At 45.4% G+C, this 18,159-nt stretch overlaps 1 protein-coding gene across 9 annotated transcripts in view; it reads right to left on the reverse strand.

Annotated features, from left to right (window-relative positions):
• ZFAND6 (zinc finger AN1-type containing 6) overlaps positions 1-18,159 on the reverse strand; it is an 81,001-nt gene that overhangs the window by 25,368 nt on the left and 37,474 nt on the right. For 6 of the 9 annotated variants that reach the window (XR_014785378.1, XM_084817272.1, XM_084817269.1 and 3 more), the window contains exons 2-4: positions 9,377-9,547; positions 3,172-3,283; positions 2,182-2,288 (exon numbers count right to left, since the gene is read on the reverse strand). Coding sequence is in view for 7 of the 9 variants with exons in the window: in XM_084817272.1 (XP_084673398.1) it covers positions 2,182-2,288; positions 3,172-3,283; positions 9,377-9,530 (373 nt within the window). In the remaining 2 variants the exon portion in view is untranslated. Of the gene's footprint in view, positions 1-2,181; positions 2,289-3,171; positions 9,548-18,159 lie in introns of those variants that run through there. The other 3 variants (XR_014785377.1, XM_084817268.1, XM_084817266.1) reach the window with 1 other exon arrangement.

An 18,159-nucleotide genomic window follows, 5' to 3' on the forward strand; every position in this document is an offset into this window, starting at 1 on the left:
ACGCAGAAGGTTCCAGGGTCAATCCCTGGCACCCTCAGTTAAAAAGGGACCAGGCAGCAGCTGATTGGAAAGACCTTCTGCTGGACAGCTGTTGCTAATCTGAGTAGACAAGGCAATCTGTGTAGGCTAGGTAGACATCTAGTCTGACCTGGGATAAGGCACTTAGTTTTGAATATGTGGAAAACTAGAAGTCCAGATAGCAAATACTAAAAGTCTGTTATTTACCCCAAAAATGTTTCAGCCCACCAAAAGCATTTGTAACAGTGCACCAATGCAAAGAAGGAGGAAAATGAAAGTGCCTACATGAGAATCTGTAAGAAAAAAAACCCAACTCTGCTATGTTCTAGCACAGCCTCCCCCAACCTGGCTTCCTCTTGATTGGTTGGACTACAGCTCCCATCAAGCCCAACCAGCCTGTGCTGGCTGGGGCTAGTGGGAATTGTAGCCCAACAGATCTGAGGGGTGCTAGGTTGGAGGAGGCTGATCTAATGAAAGGAGGACAAGAGAAGAGAAAAGAAAAAGAGAAACCTTCCCTGTACTCCAGGTCACATGGCAGTTTGGGTATTACCATCTGTTATCTAAAGGCCCTAGCTGTTGAATGCATGACCAGGATCTAGCTTAACTCGCAAGCCATCTGCAAACAGCTCCCCTCAAGGCATGATAAGTATATTCTGATGGATCACCCTTTATTAATTTATTACATTTCTATCCCACCCCATGGTTGAAGCTCTCTGCTCATTATAAGCTCATTATAACACGTGACAAGTAAAGCTGTGCTTAAGACGTAACAGTGTCCCCCCCCCCTTTAAAAAGCAGTGGTGTTTGTATCTTTGAATGTTGGAAGCACTCAGATAATCCCATCCACCCACAACAAGTGAGTAAATTGCATTGAGCACAGGGTACTGAACAGAATCTACCTAGAACTTGAAATGAAGTTCATTTGGCTTTTAGAAGCAAATCTGAAATGGACAAGACAGTTTTTTGCCTGCTTCTCCATTTTTATGTCTGAAGGGCACAGGGATGACCCATCATCTGTCAAGAAAAGATTAGTTCTAGAACTGGATATAACTATTTTAGAAGAGGAATTTGCTAGGATTTCATTACAGTTTAAAAAACAAAACGTACACAAAACAAGAGTCCTGTGTTAAAGTCTTAACAAACCTATTATGGTAAAAGGAGGAGGGAGGTTGGCATAAGCCTATGAAAGCTCATGCTGCAATACATTTATTAGCCTTTAAGGTATCCTGGGACTGTAGTTTGCAACAGAAGACTAACACAGCTCCCATCTGAGATTTCTGCTATGTACAGCACAATTGACAGAAAGCCTGAAGTCCCCTTAGATCTTGTTGCACAACTCAATAACCTTGGTGATGAACTAATAGGCACCCTGGAACCCTCCAGGTGTTTTGGACTTCCTTATGCCCCAGACACCATGACCAGTGATCAGGGCTTATGGGAGTTGTAGTCCAAACATCTGGAGAGCACTAGGTTGCCTACCCTCAATCTAACAAAACCTGCAGATATCACACTCTTTTGTTGACTTATATGGTGGAACGAGTGAATTTCAGCTCAGCGAGGCAAATAAAGTTTGGATTCTCATGCAATCAAATGGATGTCTGAAAACACTGAAGATCATGAAATTAATCTGGATATGGACACATTTAGTATAGGACTAACTATAGCAAGATATAAACACATTATGATTTCAGAATCAAAAGCTACAGACAAGCAAATGGTGAGACTTGCTACTTATAAGCCTAACTCTGAAGTAGATAAGATTAGTTTTCTGGCAATGCAGATTGTATCTACCTCTTTTCAAAAAGCATTAAAATAAGAAAAATCTTGACACGGAGACTTTGGCTTCCACCATCTATTAAGTACCATAAGATTCCTTTCCCTGTAGAGCACATGCAATCATTTGCAGGCTCAGGAGGACATTCTATAGAACAAATCTGTGCCTTGTCTGCAACCAAGGTGCATGGTTAAAGTCGCCAGGCATTGTCATATCAGCTCTGGCTGTTGAAGATCTTTGACACCTGGCATTGCCGAGTTATTGCCTAATCAGGCAATACATCAAGTAGGACAATGCTTCTGTTGTTCTTGGGCAGGGTACGACCAAACACAAAGCAAGCAGGTAAAACAAAAAGGCAGCGAAGGCATCCAACTAGTTCACATACTAACCTTGCACATCTTCTCGTTCAGGTCCTGTTTTATCCACTACGTCTGTACATTCCACTTCGCATGTTGCTACGGATTCTGCTAAGAGCGATGATGGGCTTGAGACAGGGCTAGAAGGGGGTTGGGGGAGAAATTTGTTCAGAAAGTGGTTTAGTCTTTGCCCTAACTATGACAGCACAGTAACTTCTGCAGCAGCTGATTATCTCAGGTGGAGTGGAAGAGGTGAAGATGGTAGAGCAAGTCCCAAGCTGTGTAGGGCTTAAGTAAAAGTCAGCGAAGCTGCTTCATTACAAGCAAGATATGGTCCCAACGCCTGGTCCCAGTTTCTGAACCATCTTCAAAAGCAGATGGTTTATTTTTTACATCACTGTGCTAAATATACAACATGGATGGACACACAGACAGAGCACACTGGAGAAATAAATAAGAATAAAAGTCCTGGCTCAGACTGTATTCCTTATCAAGTGAAACCTGCAACAAAGTGTTGCAGCGTATCCTCACCTCCCAACAGAAGTGCTCCTGTTCAGCCAGCCAATGCCCTCCTTCAGGATACACCATTTCATTCCCTCCTATTTTCCTTTGCCAACTGAAACCCAACATTCTATGGCTGCTTAGCATGCTCTGTCCCCACTGGGCTAGCAGCGTTTTTTTGGGTTCTGGAGGAGGGGTATGTTTTAAAAGATGTTTTGATACTTCTGCAATCATTGGGGTTTACCCAAGTATGCTTCTCAGTGGCCTTGGCTAACATGGCTACTGTCATTCATTGCCTGCATTTGCTATTAGAGCGAGTTATGGAGGCTGGTAGGTTCCTCTTCTATCCAGGCTTTTTACTTGCATTCATCATAATACTACCATAGACAAATATGGCACAGCAGATCCAATCCATAAAAAGGGAGATTGCCCTGAGTTGCCATCCTGTTCCCAAATACAGTGATAAAGTTACAGTAACACTTGTACGTAGACTTTGAACGCACACACACAGGCAACTTTTACCTTGGCTGCATAGGCGGTACAGTTGTGGAGTCTAGTGTTGATGGAGTGTCCTGGATGCTGCCTTCAGTGCATTGAACTGGTAAAGATTCAGCTAGGCTATTAACAGAAGTTGCTGAAAGAAGAGGCACTAACATTAAGACAGCATTTGGCCATGTTAGAAGGGTACTGGTTACCATAGGTAAGCTTGATCCTGCACCATTAAGGCTGGAAGAGACTTCCGCAATGATTTCAGCAGCACAAGCATGAGCTCTGCACACTGCCCACTGCCAATGATCAAAGTATGCACTTGTCATTCTGGTGAGAAAGGGGGCCCTATCAGCCTGTGACGTTAACCAAGTGGCCACCAAGGTGCACACTGAAGGCCAAACTAGACATGATGCTCCATCTGTCCTTGCATTTAATGTGCAGGGTTTTTGAAAAAAAATGCCGCGTGGGTGGGTGATAAAGATCGGCATCTCATGGAGCAAGAATTTAATGCTTTCCTTTCCTTCTGTAGAAAATCGCTTCTCCGAACAGGCTTTATGTTCTGGTAGGAAACTCCTCATTATATCCCCCCTCCAGTGCTGATGCAATCCGGGTAATTATCTGCCCACCCCACATTTTCTCTTTTTTAAAATGTGCACATTAAATGTGCTTTTTGGCGTTGTATTTTTAAACAAGTGTAATTTTAATGTGGTGTTTTGATCTTTTTATGTTCTTACTGTTTATCTTTTGTGTTCACTGCTCCAAAATCCGTTGTAGGTATGGAGCAGTATATAAATATTGTTTGTATGTATGTAAGTAAGTAAATGCACAGACCAGCCTTCTCCAACCTGGTGCCCCCCAGATGTGTTGACTATGCTGGCTAGGAATGATGGGAATTGAGTACAAAACATCTGGGGAGCATCAGCTTGGGGAAGACTGGCAAAGGAGCATTGAATGTCACCGCCAATTTGGCCCCAAGAGGTGTTATAGTGGTTAGTGCAGCCTTCCCGGAACCTGGTGCCCTCCGGATGTTTTTGAATACAACTCCCAGCATTCCATGATGGCTGGGTGGGGCTGATGGGAGTTGAAGTCCAAAACATCTGGCGGGCACCAGGCTAGGGAAGGCTGGGTTTCAGTTTTGGACCAGGACTGACACAGGGTTGACCATCCCAAGGACAGCAGGCACATAGTTTTCCCCACTATGGTGAGATGGGACTGTATTTCTATTTAAATTATAGTCATTCTTTCTAAATATACATTTATAGTTTTATACCTATACTTTAGCCTATGCAAATCTGTGTCCTTTTGGGGGGCTGTGGGTGGGAAGGGGAGGTAGCCATTCACTACTTTAAAACAGAAAGAAATCAGGCCTGGCCCTCTCCAGTGCAGGGAAGCACAAGTGCATGGCTTTTAAGGAACCCATAAAATAAAAATAATGTAAAGCAAAAGGATTATGAAATAGTGGGAAATAACTTCAGGGCGGGGTGTGTATTTGTTCTGTGCTGTCACTCATATCACATATCCAGGCCATAGATGACCTTATCATTGCCTTCTTCTGTATGCTGTCATTCATGAGCAGAAGAAGCAGAGCCCTGGGGGAGGGGATTCCTGGGCACAAGCAGAGTTCTTGGTTCGCATGCGGACAGTCCCAGGTTCAGTCCTAGGCACCTCCTATTAAAAGGACTAGGTAGCAGATGATGGAGAAGGTACCTACTGGAGAGCTGCTGCCAGTCACAGTAGATAATACCGAGCAAGGTGGGTAACTAGTCTGACTTGGTATAGAAGGTAGCTTTGTAAGTGCCAATGGAGAACAGCAGGGTTAAAGGGAGAATGGGATGCAAGGTAAGATATTGTGCACTGCATGCAATCATCACATTGCCAAGTGAATGTCATTGCTACAAAGGATTTTTTTTTTTTAAGTCAGTTGCTTGCACGAGTTGCTTGTGCGTCAATCACCCAGGTAGTCAATTGAATTAAGTCAGCCTGGACCCAGGGGTGAATATAAACTCCACCTGGCAAGGAGTTACATTCTTGTGAAAGGTGGGAATGCTTGAGAAATCTGCCCTGGGTTGCCCACGCAGTAATGACAGAGCAGTGTGCCAGGCGCCATGAAATCCCCGATCCAAATAGCTCCATCCAGAAACAACTAGGTGGCCTTACACAAACCATGATTCTCCGAGATCAAACCTCTCCCCTTCTGCAGTACTAACAGTAGCCTTACTTAAAGGGCTGGTATAAGGATTAGTCCCCTTCATGGATCACTGCCTTGTTGTGGCGAAGGGGCTTGCGTAACTCAGTGAAGCCATAAGCTATGCCGTGCAGGGCCACCCAAGACGGACAGGTCATGGTGGAGAGTTCTGACAAAATGTGGTCCACTGGAGAAGGAAATGGCAACCCACTCCAGTATTCTTGCCAAGAAAACCCCATGGAACGCAACCCTGACTGCTCATTGGAAGGACAGATACTGAAGCTGAAGTTCAAATATTTTGGCCACCTAATGCGAAGAGAAAACTCTCTGGAAAAGACCCGGATGCTGGGAAAGACTGAAGGCAAAAGGAGAAGGGGATGGCAGAGGATGAGATGGCTAGATAGCATCACCGATGCAATGAATATGGACTTGAGCACACTCTGGGAGAGAGCGCAGGACAGGAAGGCCTGGCGTGCTATGGTCCATGGGGTCACGAACAGTCAGACATGACTGAACGACTGAACAACAAATAAGGCTTAGTGCTTCAAAAACTTGAGATGAGAGAAGTACATGCTAAATGTTATACTGTCTCTAGAGCAGAAGGAGTGATACTCACCCACCTCTATAGGAGCACAACCTAGCTTAGTAAGGTGGTATTGCCTGCCCAGTGGTTGCAGGGGGAGAAGAAGTGTGGGGGGGGATTTTTTAGTCCCATTATAAAAAAAGGCATGTGAGCACGTGTGTATTGTTTTCAACTAGGATCAGAAGCCTTTGGAACAATGCCCTAGTCCCACTAACCAACTGTAACTCAGCTGAAAAGGTCTTCCCATAATAGGTCAAGACCATTTTAATTAGACAGCCCTTTGGCCTGTTGAGCAGATGTTTTAACTATGGCTGCTGCTGCTGCTCCATTAAACCATCTCTTTTACTTGCTTGCTTTTTAAAACTGTTCTTCTATTTTATAGGATTCTTTTATTCTGTATTTTAGTGTATTCTTTTTTAGCTGCATTGGGCAGTCTGAAAAAGCAGTGTATGTATATGTATTTCTGTGTATACACACATGCGCATGTGCGCGCACTCACACACACACATCTATCTGTCTATTGATCACTAAATACAGGCTAAACTAGACAGTATGTTAAATAGGATGCAGCTGATCCTCACCGTTATTATTTTTTTTACCTTGAAGGAAGTACACAGACCCCAATCATAGAATCACAGATCATAGAATAGTAGGGTTGGAAGGGGTCTACAAGGCCATCGAGTCCTACTCCCTGCTCAGTGCAGGAATCCAAGTCAGAGCATCCCCGACAGATGGCTATCCAGCTTCGTCTTGAATGCCTCCAGTGTGGGAGAGCCCACCACCTCCCTAGAGAATTGGTTCCATTGTTGCATTGCTCTAACAGTCAGGAAGTTTTTCCTGATGTTCAGCCGGAATCTGGCTTCCTGTAACTTGAGCCCATGATTCCATGTCCTGCATTCCAGGATGATCGAGAAGAGATCCTGGCCTTCCTCTCTGTGACAACCTTTCAAGTACTTGAAGAGCGCTATCCTATCTCCCCTCGGTCTTCTCTTCTCAAGGCTAAACATGCCCACTTCTTTCAGTCTCTCTTCATAGGGCTTTGCTTCCAGTCCCCTGATCATCTTTGTTGCCTTCCTCTGAACCCTCTCCAGTTTGTCTGCATCCTTCTTAAAATGTGGTGCCCAGAACTGGACACAGTACTCCAGATGAGGCCTAACCAGTGCTTAGTAGAGGGGAACTAGTACTTCCTGGGATTTGGAAGCTATGCTTCGATTAATGCAGCCCAAAAGAGCATTTGCCTTTTTTGTAGTCACATCACATTGTTGGCTCATATTCAGCTTGTGATCGACAACAATTCCAAGATCCTTCTTGCTTGTAGTGTTGTTGAGCCACGTATCCCCCATCTTGTAACTGTGCACTGGTTTCTTTTTCCTAGGAGCAAAACTTGGCATTTATCCCTATTAAATTTCATTCTGTTGTTTTCTGCCCAGCGCTCCCACCTACACATGACCCAGATTCTGCCCAATCTGGGTTGTGTGAAGGTAGGGGAGGTTTAAACCTTCCCCCTCAGCCACTTTTCCCCTAAATTCAAACATTCCCCTGCCCTTGAACCTGCAAGTGCTGAGAAAAGGAAAAAAATATTCCATTGGTAACAATGGATCCCCCTGCACTTTTTAGCCCTTGTGGCTGGGGGCAAATTTAGGGAAATAAAGTGCCTGGGTGGGAAGATTTAAACCTCCCCTACCCAGCAGTGGTTGTCCCGATCCAGACTGAGGTCTGGTATACTTACTTCAAGGTTAAAAAAATGATAAGGATCCCCTGTACAGTACATATTTAATGTTGCGTCTAGTTTATCTCTAAGTGGAACAGAAATATTTGCATCTTCTTCCTCTGTGCCCACTGTGTCTATTTCTGGACCGTAAGCCCCTTGGCGTAGGGACCCGTTGCTGAGTGGGGACTGGAAATTGGGCCGTGCCAGCTTACGTCCAACACTCTCATTCAGCCTTCCAGAATTATGCAACACTGGGGCATAATGGGAGTTGCAACCCAACACATCTGGAGGGCGTCATGTTGGGGAAGGCTGCTATAATCGCTACACCACACTGGATTCCTAGGTGGCTAAGAGAAAAAAGAGCTCAAGATCATTTCCTGGAAAAATTGCAGCACCCCTTGTGATGTACAGCATGGTGCCTGCAGGAAGATCAACACTGCAATGGGAACTTCTGCAAGCCACGTTTTTTTCCAACTTCCATTGTGCTGCAGCTGTTTTCAGAACACCAGCTGGTTTTTCTTTCCCCAGATGACATAGTCCTCCTTGTTTTAGCTACGTTGCTCAAGCCTAAGTTGCTGACTAAATCTGTCTATATCTATAGCAGTGCTGGGCACACCAAGCTTATTATACTTTACCAAAAATAAAACACAAGCCACAAGAGTGATGCTTTAATTACACTGACAAGAAAAGGTGTTAAAACCGTTCCTGCATAATGTTCCATATCATAGCTGAATCATAATCTATACGGCGATACTACAGGCCCCACACAATTAGTCATAGTTGCAACCTCTCCTCCTCCTCTCAATCTCTCTCTCTCTCTGATGAGCAGCTGCTGGAAGCAAGAGGGAGGGAGGGAGGTTTGTTAACCTGATTCATTATGCATATGTATCTTGACTGAAAATCCCAACTGCCAGCACCTCAGGTGGGCAAGAAGACCCATGTGCTCTGCTTCACCACATGGGGCTGTGCGTTTGAGCAGTGCCAGCTCCAGGTTTTTGAGGCCCCCTGGGCAAGGCAGCCTCAGTGAGTTTGCCTGCACATCCCCAGTGTCACCACCAGCTGCCATTGCTCCTTATCCTCCTTCCCATCACTGTTGCCACTTGCTTGCTTGACAGGCAGAGAGCCAGCAAGTCAGCGGGCAGGGACATCCGCTGCTCCTGCTCCTGCCCACCACTACCACCACTGTTTGGGCCTGAGAGACAGGTGAACAAGCAGGCTGCAATAGTGGAGAGGAGGAGCAACTCTAGGGGGCTCTTTTCAGTGGGCCCCTGCTGGGTTGTGGGGCCCTCTGCGGGTGCCCAACCATGCTGACCCTTGACGCTGGCCCTGCATCTAGGAAGTAAACATCAAGTCAGCCCTGCTGAGAAGCCCTGCTCCATCAGGCTCCTCCCTCAACAGTCTCCACCAGCAGCCATTCCAGCAGACTGCAGATGAAATAGGAAACAGGGCCACTCCACCAGTCCCACCGAGAGACCAGCTCCATCATGCTCCTCCATCTCCGTGAACTGTTTCCAGCAGGTCATATTAAGAACGACTATTTCATTTTATAAGATTTGGTGCCCGAGTTTGCTTTTTTCCTCTTCCCTCGCCAAGCTCTTTTCCTTTTTATTTTGTGAACCTGCAGGCAGGGACTCTCTCGTTTTTAGTGAATGTATCCAAGCCACTCCTCCAGGAATCTTTTTGGCTGAGCGGTGGTGGTAATTCGCTTTAAATAAATAAAAGCAAGACAACCCAACACCTGATGGAAATTTACACTTACCTGATGGGCTAATTCTACCATTACTACCATTCTGCCGTTGAAGATGTTCTTTATAGCATACCGAACACATGCCGTTCGTACGAGGGTTTCCATAAAATCCGCATCCAGTGGAACAAAGCATAGGCACTTGGCTATGGTTGGTTTCTTGAGCCATATTCTTTTTCTAGTGACCTGGGAAACAAGTTACACAGTGAGTTCAGACCAACAATATCTTTGCATTCATGACACTTCACACTGATATATAAAGCCCTAAACAACCTGAGCCCAGCATTAGGGATGTACGGACTGTGTAAAATCTGCTCCGTCTGTGTTTCGCAGATTGTCAGGCACCTTTCGTTCTGTCAACCGCCCACAGACAGATGCGAATATTTTTTTGTCATGCAGAAAAATACGTGAATAATTACGTAAATATTTACGTAAGTGTCTACAGAAGTGTTTACAGAATTTACCTCAGTACGTAACATTTAGTGTATTGTCCCCCCTTCCATTCGTTTCCTCAGCAGAAACGTACGTATTTTTCTACAGATTTATAAGCGTAAATTTCAGGAAAGTAAAAAAAATAATCCAGAAGTCCACGGACTCTCCACAGCCTGAGTGGAGGGCGCTCCACAGTAGATTCTGCAGGGCAGATTCTTAGAAATCTGAGCTCATTTTAATCCATCTCGAATTTCTCCAGCATCCCTACCCAGCATATCTGAGAAACTAGCCTTGGGTGCAAACAGGGGTCCCAAGGGGGTGGAGGATGTTGGCTAGCAGCATACTATTCCTACCTTTCATATATCGCACTGGCCGCCTATTTGTTTCTGGGATTGAGTTAAAATGCTGGTTTCAAAGCCCTTAATAGGGCAGGGTCAGGTTAACTCAGGGACTATCTGCGCCTGCATGAACCTGCCTGACAATTAAACCGACACCTGAAACTCTAGTCTCAATCTTGCCCCTATGCAACATTAATCGGGCAGGTACTCGAGACAGGGCATTTTCAGCAGTGGCACCTAGACTGTGGAATTCCTTCCCTGTGGAGATCTGCCAGACCCCTTCTTGCAGAAGTTGGTCAAAGACTTGTCTGTTTCAGAGTGCTTTTCATCTGTGAATTCTTTTTCCTGCCAGTCTGCTTGCGGTCTGCTTTTAATCTGCTACTAGTTTCTAAAAATGCTTTGCTTTTACAGTTGATTATTTCATAGACCTCTTGTTGCCTTTTGTTCTTTATTTTAATCTTTGTAAGCTGCTTTGCATGTTTGTATAAAACAGAAGAGTGGGTTCAAAATATATTAATAACAAAGGGGATTGCATTTGCACTTATCCCAGCAGTCGGCTGCTCCCCAGGTACACAACCTCTGTAGAAGACACACTCACATACACAATCGGGTGGAAAGAATCCACCCCCCCACCCACCCCCAGCTTTAAGTTTTGTCCATTCTAGGCTACAAAAGCTGCTTAGCAAAGGGTGTCTGGAGTCATGTTCTCTCGAGTCCCTTTTTGAAAATGTCTACTCTTTTGGCTTAAAAAAAGAATGTTGTACAGATTATTAACCTTCACAGACTCACTGAATCATGAACTTCGAAGGAACCGATACACCATCCCGCTGAACCAGCAACTACGGGATAGAACTATCTGAACCACAGTTCCAGCGTGGGCAACCTAGACCACAGAGCAGGTGTACAAAAGGAGCTTGGAAGGCATGTGGGCCCAGATAAATAAGAACTCAAGCTACTTGGTGGGGTGGAAGGGGTGAAGAGAGAGCAGGGCTTGGATCCAAAGAACTGCACATCTAGCCCTGCCCAGTCCCCAAACAAACCAAAATGAGATGGCCATGGGGTAGGCAACCTGGTGCCCTCCAGATGGTTTGGACTAAAACTCCCATAATCCCTGACCATTGGCCATGGTGGCTGGGGCTTATGGGAACTGTCATCCAAAAGAAATGGAGGGCACCAGGGCAACCTACCCCTGCATTAAGGTGCATAGTTGCTGCACCATCCAATGAGAAAAACGGAACATTCTGTATTGTCAGGAAGCATCAGTTGCACCGGGATGGCATCTAAATCTTCAATCTTAATCCAAGTGGGAATTGCTCCTCAGTACACATGTGAACTTTTCTATCCCACCTGGTTGCAGAACAGGGAGAACTGAGATGGTAACACATCTTCCATTGGCATGGCTGCGACCAATGGTTATTTGGTTCCTCCCGTTCTGGAACCGTCTGCTCCAGCAGCCCTGGTTCCTGAATTTGCCTGATTCTCCTACTCCTTCACCATTCCTTTGTACCATGTCTGCTAGAACGTTATTGTTGTTCAGTCGTTAAGTCGTGTCCGACTCTTCGTGACCCCATGGACCATAGCACGCCGCTCCCTCCCGGAATGTGCTCAAGTTCATATTCATTGCATCCGTGATGCTGTCTAGCCACCTCATCCTCTGCCGTCCCCTTCTCCTTTTGCCTTCAATCTTTCCCAGCATCAGGGTCTTTTCCAGTGACTTTTCTCTTCGCATTAGGTGGCCAAAATATTTTAGCTTCAGCTTCAGTATCTGTCCTTCCAATGAGCACTCAGGGTTGATTTCCTTCTATATGCCAGGAAGTGATGGGGCCAGATGCCATGATTTTAGTTTTTTTTAATGTTGAGTTTCAAACCAGCTTTTGCACTCTCCACTTTCACCTTCAACAAGAGGCTCTTTAGATCCTCTTCGCTTTCTGCCATTAGGGTGGTATCGTCTGCCTATCTGAAGTTGTTGATAATTCTCCTGGCAATCTTAATTCTGACCTGTGATTCATCCAACCCGGCGTTTCTCATGATGTACTCTGCATATAAATTAAATAAGCAGGGCGACAATATACAGCCTTATCGTACTCCTTTCCCAATTTTGAACCAATCGGTTGTTCCATGTCCGGTTCTTACTGTTGCTTTTTGTCCCTCGTACAGGTTTCTCAGGAGACAGGTAAGGTGGTCTGGTACTCCCATCTCTTTAAGAATTTACCACAGTTTGTTGTGATCCACACAATCAAAGGCTTTAGCATAGTCAATGAAGCAGAAATAGACATTTTTCTGGAATTCTCTTGCTTTCTCCATGATCCAGCGAATGTTGGCCATTTGATCTGTAGTTCCTCTGCCTCTTCGAAACCCAGCTTGTACTTCCGGTAGTTCTCGGTTTACATGCTGCTGAAGCCTAGCTTGTAGGATTTTGAGCATCACCCTGTTGGCATGTGAAATGAGCGCAATTGTACGGTAGTTTTAACACTCTTTGGCGTTGCCCTTCTTTGGAATTGGAATGTAAACTGACCTTTTCCAGTCTTGTGGCCACTGTTGAGTGTTCCAAATTTGTTGGCATATTGAGTGCAGCACTTTTAACACCATCATCTTTTAGGATTTTAAATAGCTCAGCTGGAAGACTGTCATCTCCACTAACTTTGTTGTTAGTAATGCTTCCTAAGGTCCACTTGACTTTGCTCTCTAGGATGTCCGGCTCAAGTTCAGTGACCGCACTATCATGGCTATCAGGGACATTAAGATCTTTCCTGTACAGTTCTTCTGTGTATTCTTTCCACCTCTTCTTAATCTCATCTGCTTCTGTTAGGTCCCTGCCTTCTTTGTCCTTTATCATGCCCGTCTTTGCATAAAACGTTCCCTTGATATCTCCGATTTTCTTGAAGAGATCTCTAGTCTTGCCCATTCTATTGTTTTCTTCTATTTCTTTGCATTGTTCATTTAAGAAGGCCTTCTTGTCTCTCCTTGCTATTCTCTGGAACTCTGCATTCAGTTGGGTATATCTTCCCCTTTCTCCCTTGCTTTTCGCTTCCCTTCTTTCCTCAGCTACTTGTAAAGCCTCATCAGACAGCCACTTGGCTTTCTTGCATTTCTTTGTCTTTGGGATGGATTGAGTTGCTGCCTCCTGAACAATGTTACGGACCTCTGTCCATAGTTCCTCAGGCACTCTGTCTATCAGGTCTAATCCCTGAAATCTATTCCTCACCTCCACTGTATATTCATAAGGGATATGATTTAGGTCATACCTGAATGGTTTAGTGGTTTTCCCTACGTTCTTCAATTTCAGCCAAAATTTTGCAAGAAGCAGCTCATGATCTGAGCCACAGTCAGCTCCAGGTCTTGTTTTTACTGACTGTATGGAGCTTCTCCATCTTTGGCTGCAAAAGACATAATCAATCTGATTTCGATATTAACCATCTGGTGATGTCCATGTGTAGACTCGCCTCTTGTGCTGTTGGAAAAGAGTGTTTACTATGATCAGTGCCCTTGGCAAAACTCTATGAGCCTTTGTCCTGCTTCATTTTGTACACCAAGGCCATGCTTGCCTGTTATCCCGGTGATTTCTTGACTTCCTACTTTAGCATTCCAATCCCCTATGATGAAGAGGGCATCTTTTTTTGGTGTTAGTTCTAGAAGGTGTTGTAGGTCTTCATAGAACCCATCAACCTCAGCTTCTTCGGCCTCAGTGGTTGGGGCATAGACTTGAATTACTGTGATGTTGAATGGTTTACCTTGGATTTGTACTGAGATCATTCTGTCGTTTTTGAGATTGTACCCCAGTACTGCTTTTCCCACCCTTTTGTTGACTATGAGTGCTACTCCTTTTCTTCTAAGGGATTCTTCCCCACAGTAGTAGATATGATGGTCACCTGAATTAAATTTGCCCATGCTTGTCCATTTTAGTTCACTGATTCCCAAGATGTCGATGTTCAATCTTGCCATCTCATGTTTGACCACCTCCAGCTTGATTCATTGATCTGACATTCCAGGATCCTAAACAATATTGTTCTTTACAGCATTGGATTTTCTTTTCACCACCAGACACATCCACAGCTGAGTGTCCTTTTGGCTTTGGCCCAGCCGCTTCACTCTTTCTGGCACTACTTGGAAATACCCTCTGCTCTTCCCCAGTAGTATATTGGACAACTTCCGACCTGAGGGGCTCATCTTCCGGCGTCATCTCTTTTAGCCTTGTGATATGTTCCATGGGGTTTTCTTGGCAAGAATACTGGAGTGGGTTGCCATTTCCTTCTCCAGTGGACCACATTTTGTCAGAACTCTCCACCATGACCTGTCCGTCTTGGGTGGCCCTGCATGGCATAGCTTATGGCTTCACTGAGTTAAGCAAGCCCCTTCGCCACAACAAGGCAGTGATCTATGAAGGGACAGAACATTACCATTCTTTTAAACTGTGACCCTCCTGGGGAGCTCTGGCAGAAAGGTGATCTATAAAGTGGAGCAAATAAATGTTCCCTGCTCTTTTTAACAGCAGGACAGAACAAGAACCAGTGAGTGTGGCAGCTTTCAAAATGTGTTACAGCAGAGAACCTTTGGGACTCCTTGGAAGCTAATCTGGAGTTGCCCAATTAGGAAACTGTTAAATGGAAGGCAAGCTTCCTTGATAAACGGCATGCCCACTATGACTGCTGAAGGAAGTGTGGGGATCTTGGTGTGTTCTCGGACTGTTTTCTAGGTGCACTTTCGGTTCACACCAGGGAAACAATGGTCTGGTTCCCACATAACGCTAAGCCAATGTGTGATTTGTTGAAATCTGGCTTCTTGTTGTGTCTGAACTCACCCCTGCAAACAAACCATGGTTGGTTAACCGGCTATAAATCACAAACAGAAGCTATGGTTTGCAGTTGGCTTATGAAGTTTGGCTTGTTTAAACCATAGTTTGTCTTGATTAGGAATGTACAGATTGTGTACAATCTGCTCTGTCTGTGTTTCATGGATTGTCAGGTGCCTTTCGGTCTGTCGTCTGCTCATCAATGAAACTGGATTTTTTTTTTTTTTGCTTTTACAAATTTGCGCAAATCCACACTTGCGAAATCTGCCAAAATGTGCATTCTCATGCTTTAGCCTATTGAGAAATGTGCATTTTCAGCTGTTTTTAAAATTTTTGCATATTTTTCTATTACTAAATTTGTGCAAAATTTGGGAAAGTTAGAAAAGCAGTCCGCAGAATCTGCCCAACTGGGGAAAAGCTGGTCCACTGAGGAATCCATGGGTTGGATTCATAAAAATCTGAACTCATTTGATTCCATTGCAGATTTCTCTGACATCCCTAGTCTTGATGTCTGAACCCAGAACTGTGGCTTATCCTTTGCTTGTTTGCACTGCTATCTACTCTGAAACAGAGGTGCCCAGCAAGAGCAGCCAGAAAATGAAACAGCTCTGAAGGATGGCAAAACGGGTGGGGGAGAAACAGACCAGAAATAGGGAAAACAAACTGCAGTTTGTTTGCACAACTGCAAGCCAATTCATGATTCAAGCAACAAACTATGGTTAACATAAATCACCGCTTAGCCTTATGTGCACAACTAATGAGGCCCCAAAGACCTAGCCAGCTATGCTGAATGAATTGCATGCATACCCTGGCCTACAGAAGGGCCAGCTCCAGTTTTCGGGGGGGGGGGGGGCTTGGCAAAGTGCTCTAATGAGCACTGGGTGGCCCCTGGGAGATGGAGGAAGCTGGGATCCACCATCCAAGTTTTCCCATAATGCCCTGCAGCAATGAATGCTTTGTTGAAGGCATTGTGGGAAGTTAAAAGGGTAGCCCCCGGACTCCAGCTGTGAGTGGGCTGATGCTCAATGTGTGTGTGTGGGGGGGCACTTAGGGGTAGGCAACACCGGGGTGCTGACAGCTGACCAAGGATGCTGTGTACCAACACTAGGTAGATCACTAGATGTTTTGGACTTCAGCTCTCAGCTTTCCTGACCATTGGCCATGCTGGCTGAGGCTTATGGGAGTTGAAGTTCAAAACATCTGGAGATCTACCTTCTGCCCACCCCTGGCCTACAATATTCCTCAGAATCTTGTATAAAAAGATGCAGGAATTCTACGGAGGACACTTGCAGGTCCCTAGCAAGTTCATCTGCACAGAAACTGTTCACCAATGATAGAAAGTTTGAAAGCAATGGAGTTACAGCACGACTGAAGAGAATGACTCGAGTGAATGTTAAGAACAATGCCTATGTAAAGAAGAGGGACGAGGAACCAACACCATCTGTCTCACACACACACACAGACAAAGGAAGAAATAGTATAGAGATGAATACACTGTGGAAAGAAGAACAGGAAAAACAGGATTCAGCACAAGTTAAGCCGGTTACCAGTTTCTCTGTAGCCAGAGAATGAAGTCAGGACAGGGCAACCAGGATGACAACTCTTGAAACATCCTGTGCGCTTCCAAACATGTTAGAAGGGTTTTTTGGTTTTTAACTGGTAATTAAAAGTCAATCAAGAAAGGGCCAAATGAGATGCTACACGGCATATGCATGTAACTGTCTCTTTCTCTTTTCAGTGAAAAGCAGCTTCAGAGGGATGGGATGAAGTGGAGTGAGGGGTAGGGAGGTTGGTGCTTAAGCCTGTTTCTTCTGGCTATTTTGAAGTTTTTCAACAAAGGAGTGGGTGGGTGAAGAATACAAGTACCTCTTCCCTCCCGCTGGTGGAAAACCAGCATGCGGGGCTCAAACCTGAGCTAAAACTGGGCTGTGAAAAGGCTGCATAGCCCTTCCTCTACTGTCATTCCTCCTGCGGCTGCTTGGTTGTTTTTTAAATCAAATCCACACTACATTGAAAGACTGTTATATGAGTCTGCTGTGTTGACAGCCATGGGAGCCAGTGTGCTGTAGTGTTTGAGCTGGGAAGCCCCGGGTCAAACCCCCAATCAGCCATGAACCTCACTGGGTGACCTTGCTCTCAGTCCAACCTACCTCACAAGGCTGTTGCAACAGTAACTTCATACTAGTATCTATGTGGCACATCCATTTACAGGAATGCTTTACAGATTAAGATAAGCAAAGACAGGATCCTGCCTCACAGAGCTTACAATTTAGACCAGCTGGTAGAGGGGATGGGGGGGGTGAGGAGGAGAGAGAAGAGATGCCAGGGCAGCACAAGGGATTAATGTGGCAAAGAAACATGCTCTCACAGACACACTTGGCTTTTGGTCCAATTGAGGATTAGGGCTTGTGGGTAAGAAGGCTGCATGGAAGGAAGGACTTTGATGGCACTGCAGAAAGGGTCCAGGAGGGAAGCATAAGGAGTAGTAAAGAAGAAGGGGCTAAACCATTCAAGATAGCAGATGGCCTTCAGCTGTCTGAGGTTGGTCATGTTCAAAGAGCACAGATCAAGACCAGCTCCAAATTTTAGAAGGTCCTTGGGCAAGACACTCGCAATGGGCCCCTCTCCCTCAATGAATCTACCTTCCCACCGTCACTGTCTCCTGCCCCTCCTCTTCATCATTGCCACCACCTGCTTGCTTACCAGACAGAGCCAGTGAGCAAGTAAGGAATGGCATCTACTGCTCCTTCTTCTCACCAACACTGCTGTCTGGGCCAGAGTGATGAACAAGCAGGTTGTAATGAAGAGGAGCAGGAGGTCTGGGAGCTCTTATCTATGGTTGTGGGCCTTCGGCAGGTGCCCTAGCAAGCTGATGCCTGATGCCAGCCATGGCAAACATCGCAGACAGGGATCTATTGGTATATGAGGGCCAGGCTGTGGTGAGCTTTGGAAAGTAAAAGGAGAGGGACTTTATGCTGGATGCCTAGTGGGGAGATTTAAGAAAGGGCGTCACATGGCCTTGAACAACGAGGGAAGTGAATGACAGGGGAGTTGCGGATAGAGGAGGGAGGACCTGGTACAATAACTGCCAAGATACAAGGGAGAGGGCCTTTTCAGTGGTGGCCCCCCGATTTCCCTCTGTGGTCCACCTAGCACCAACATTGTCATCCAGGCTTTCAGTGCCAGGTTAAGACTTTCCTCTACTCCCAGGCATTTGACAACATATGATAAACTTTTAA

This window comes from Heloderma suspectum, chromosome 11, assembly GCF_057233095.1.
Source record: "Heloderma suspectum isolate Gila_16-S chromosome 11, 16-S_ref, whole genome shotgun sequence".
In the NCBI taxonomy this organism is placed as follows: domain Eukaryota; kingdom Metazoa; phylum Chordata; class Lepidosauria; order Squamata; family Helodermatidae; genus Heloderma; species Heloderma suspectum.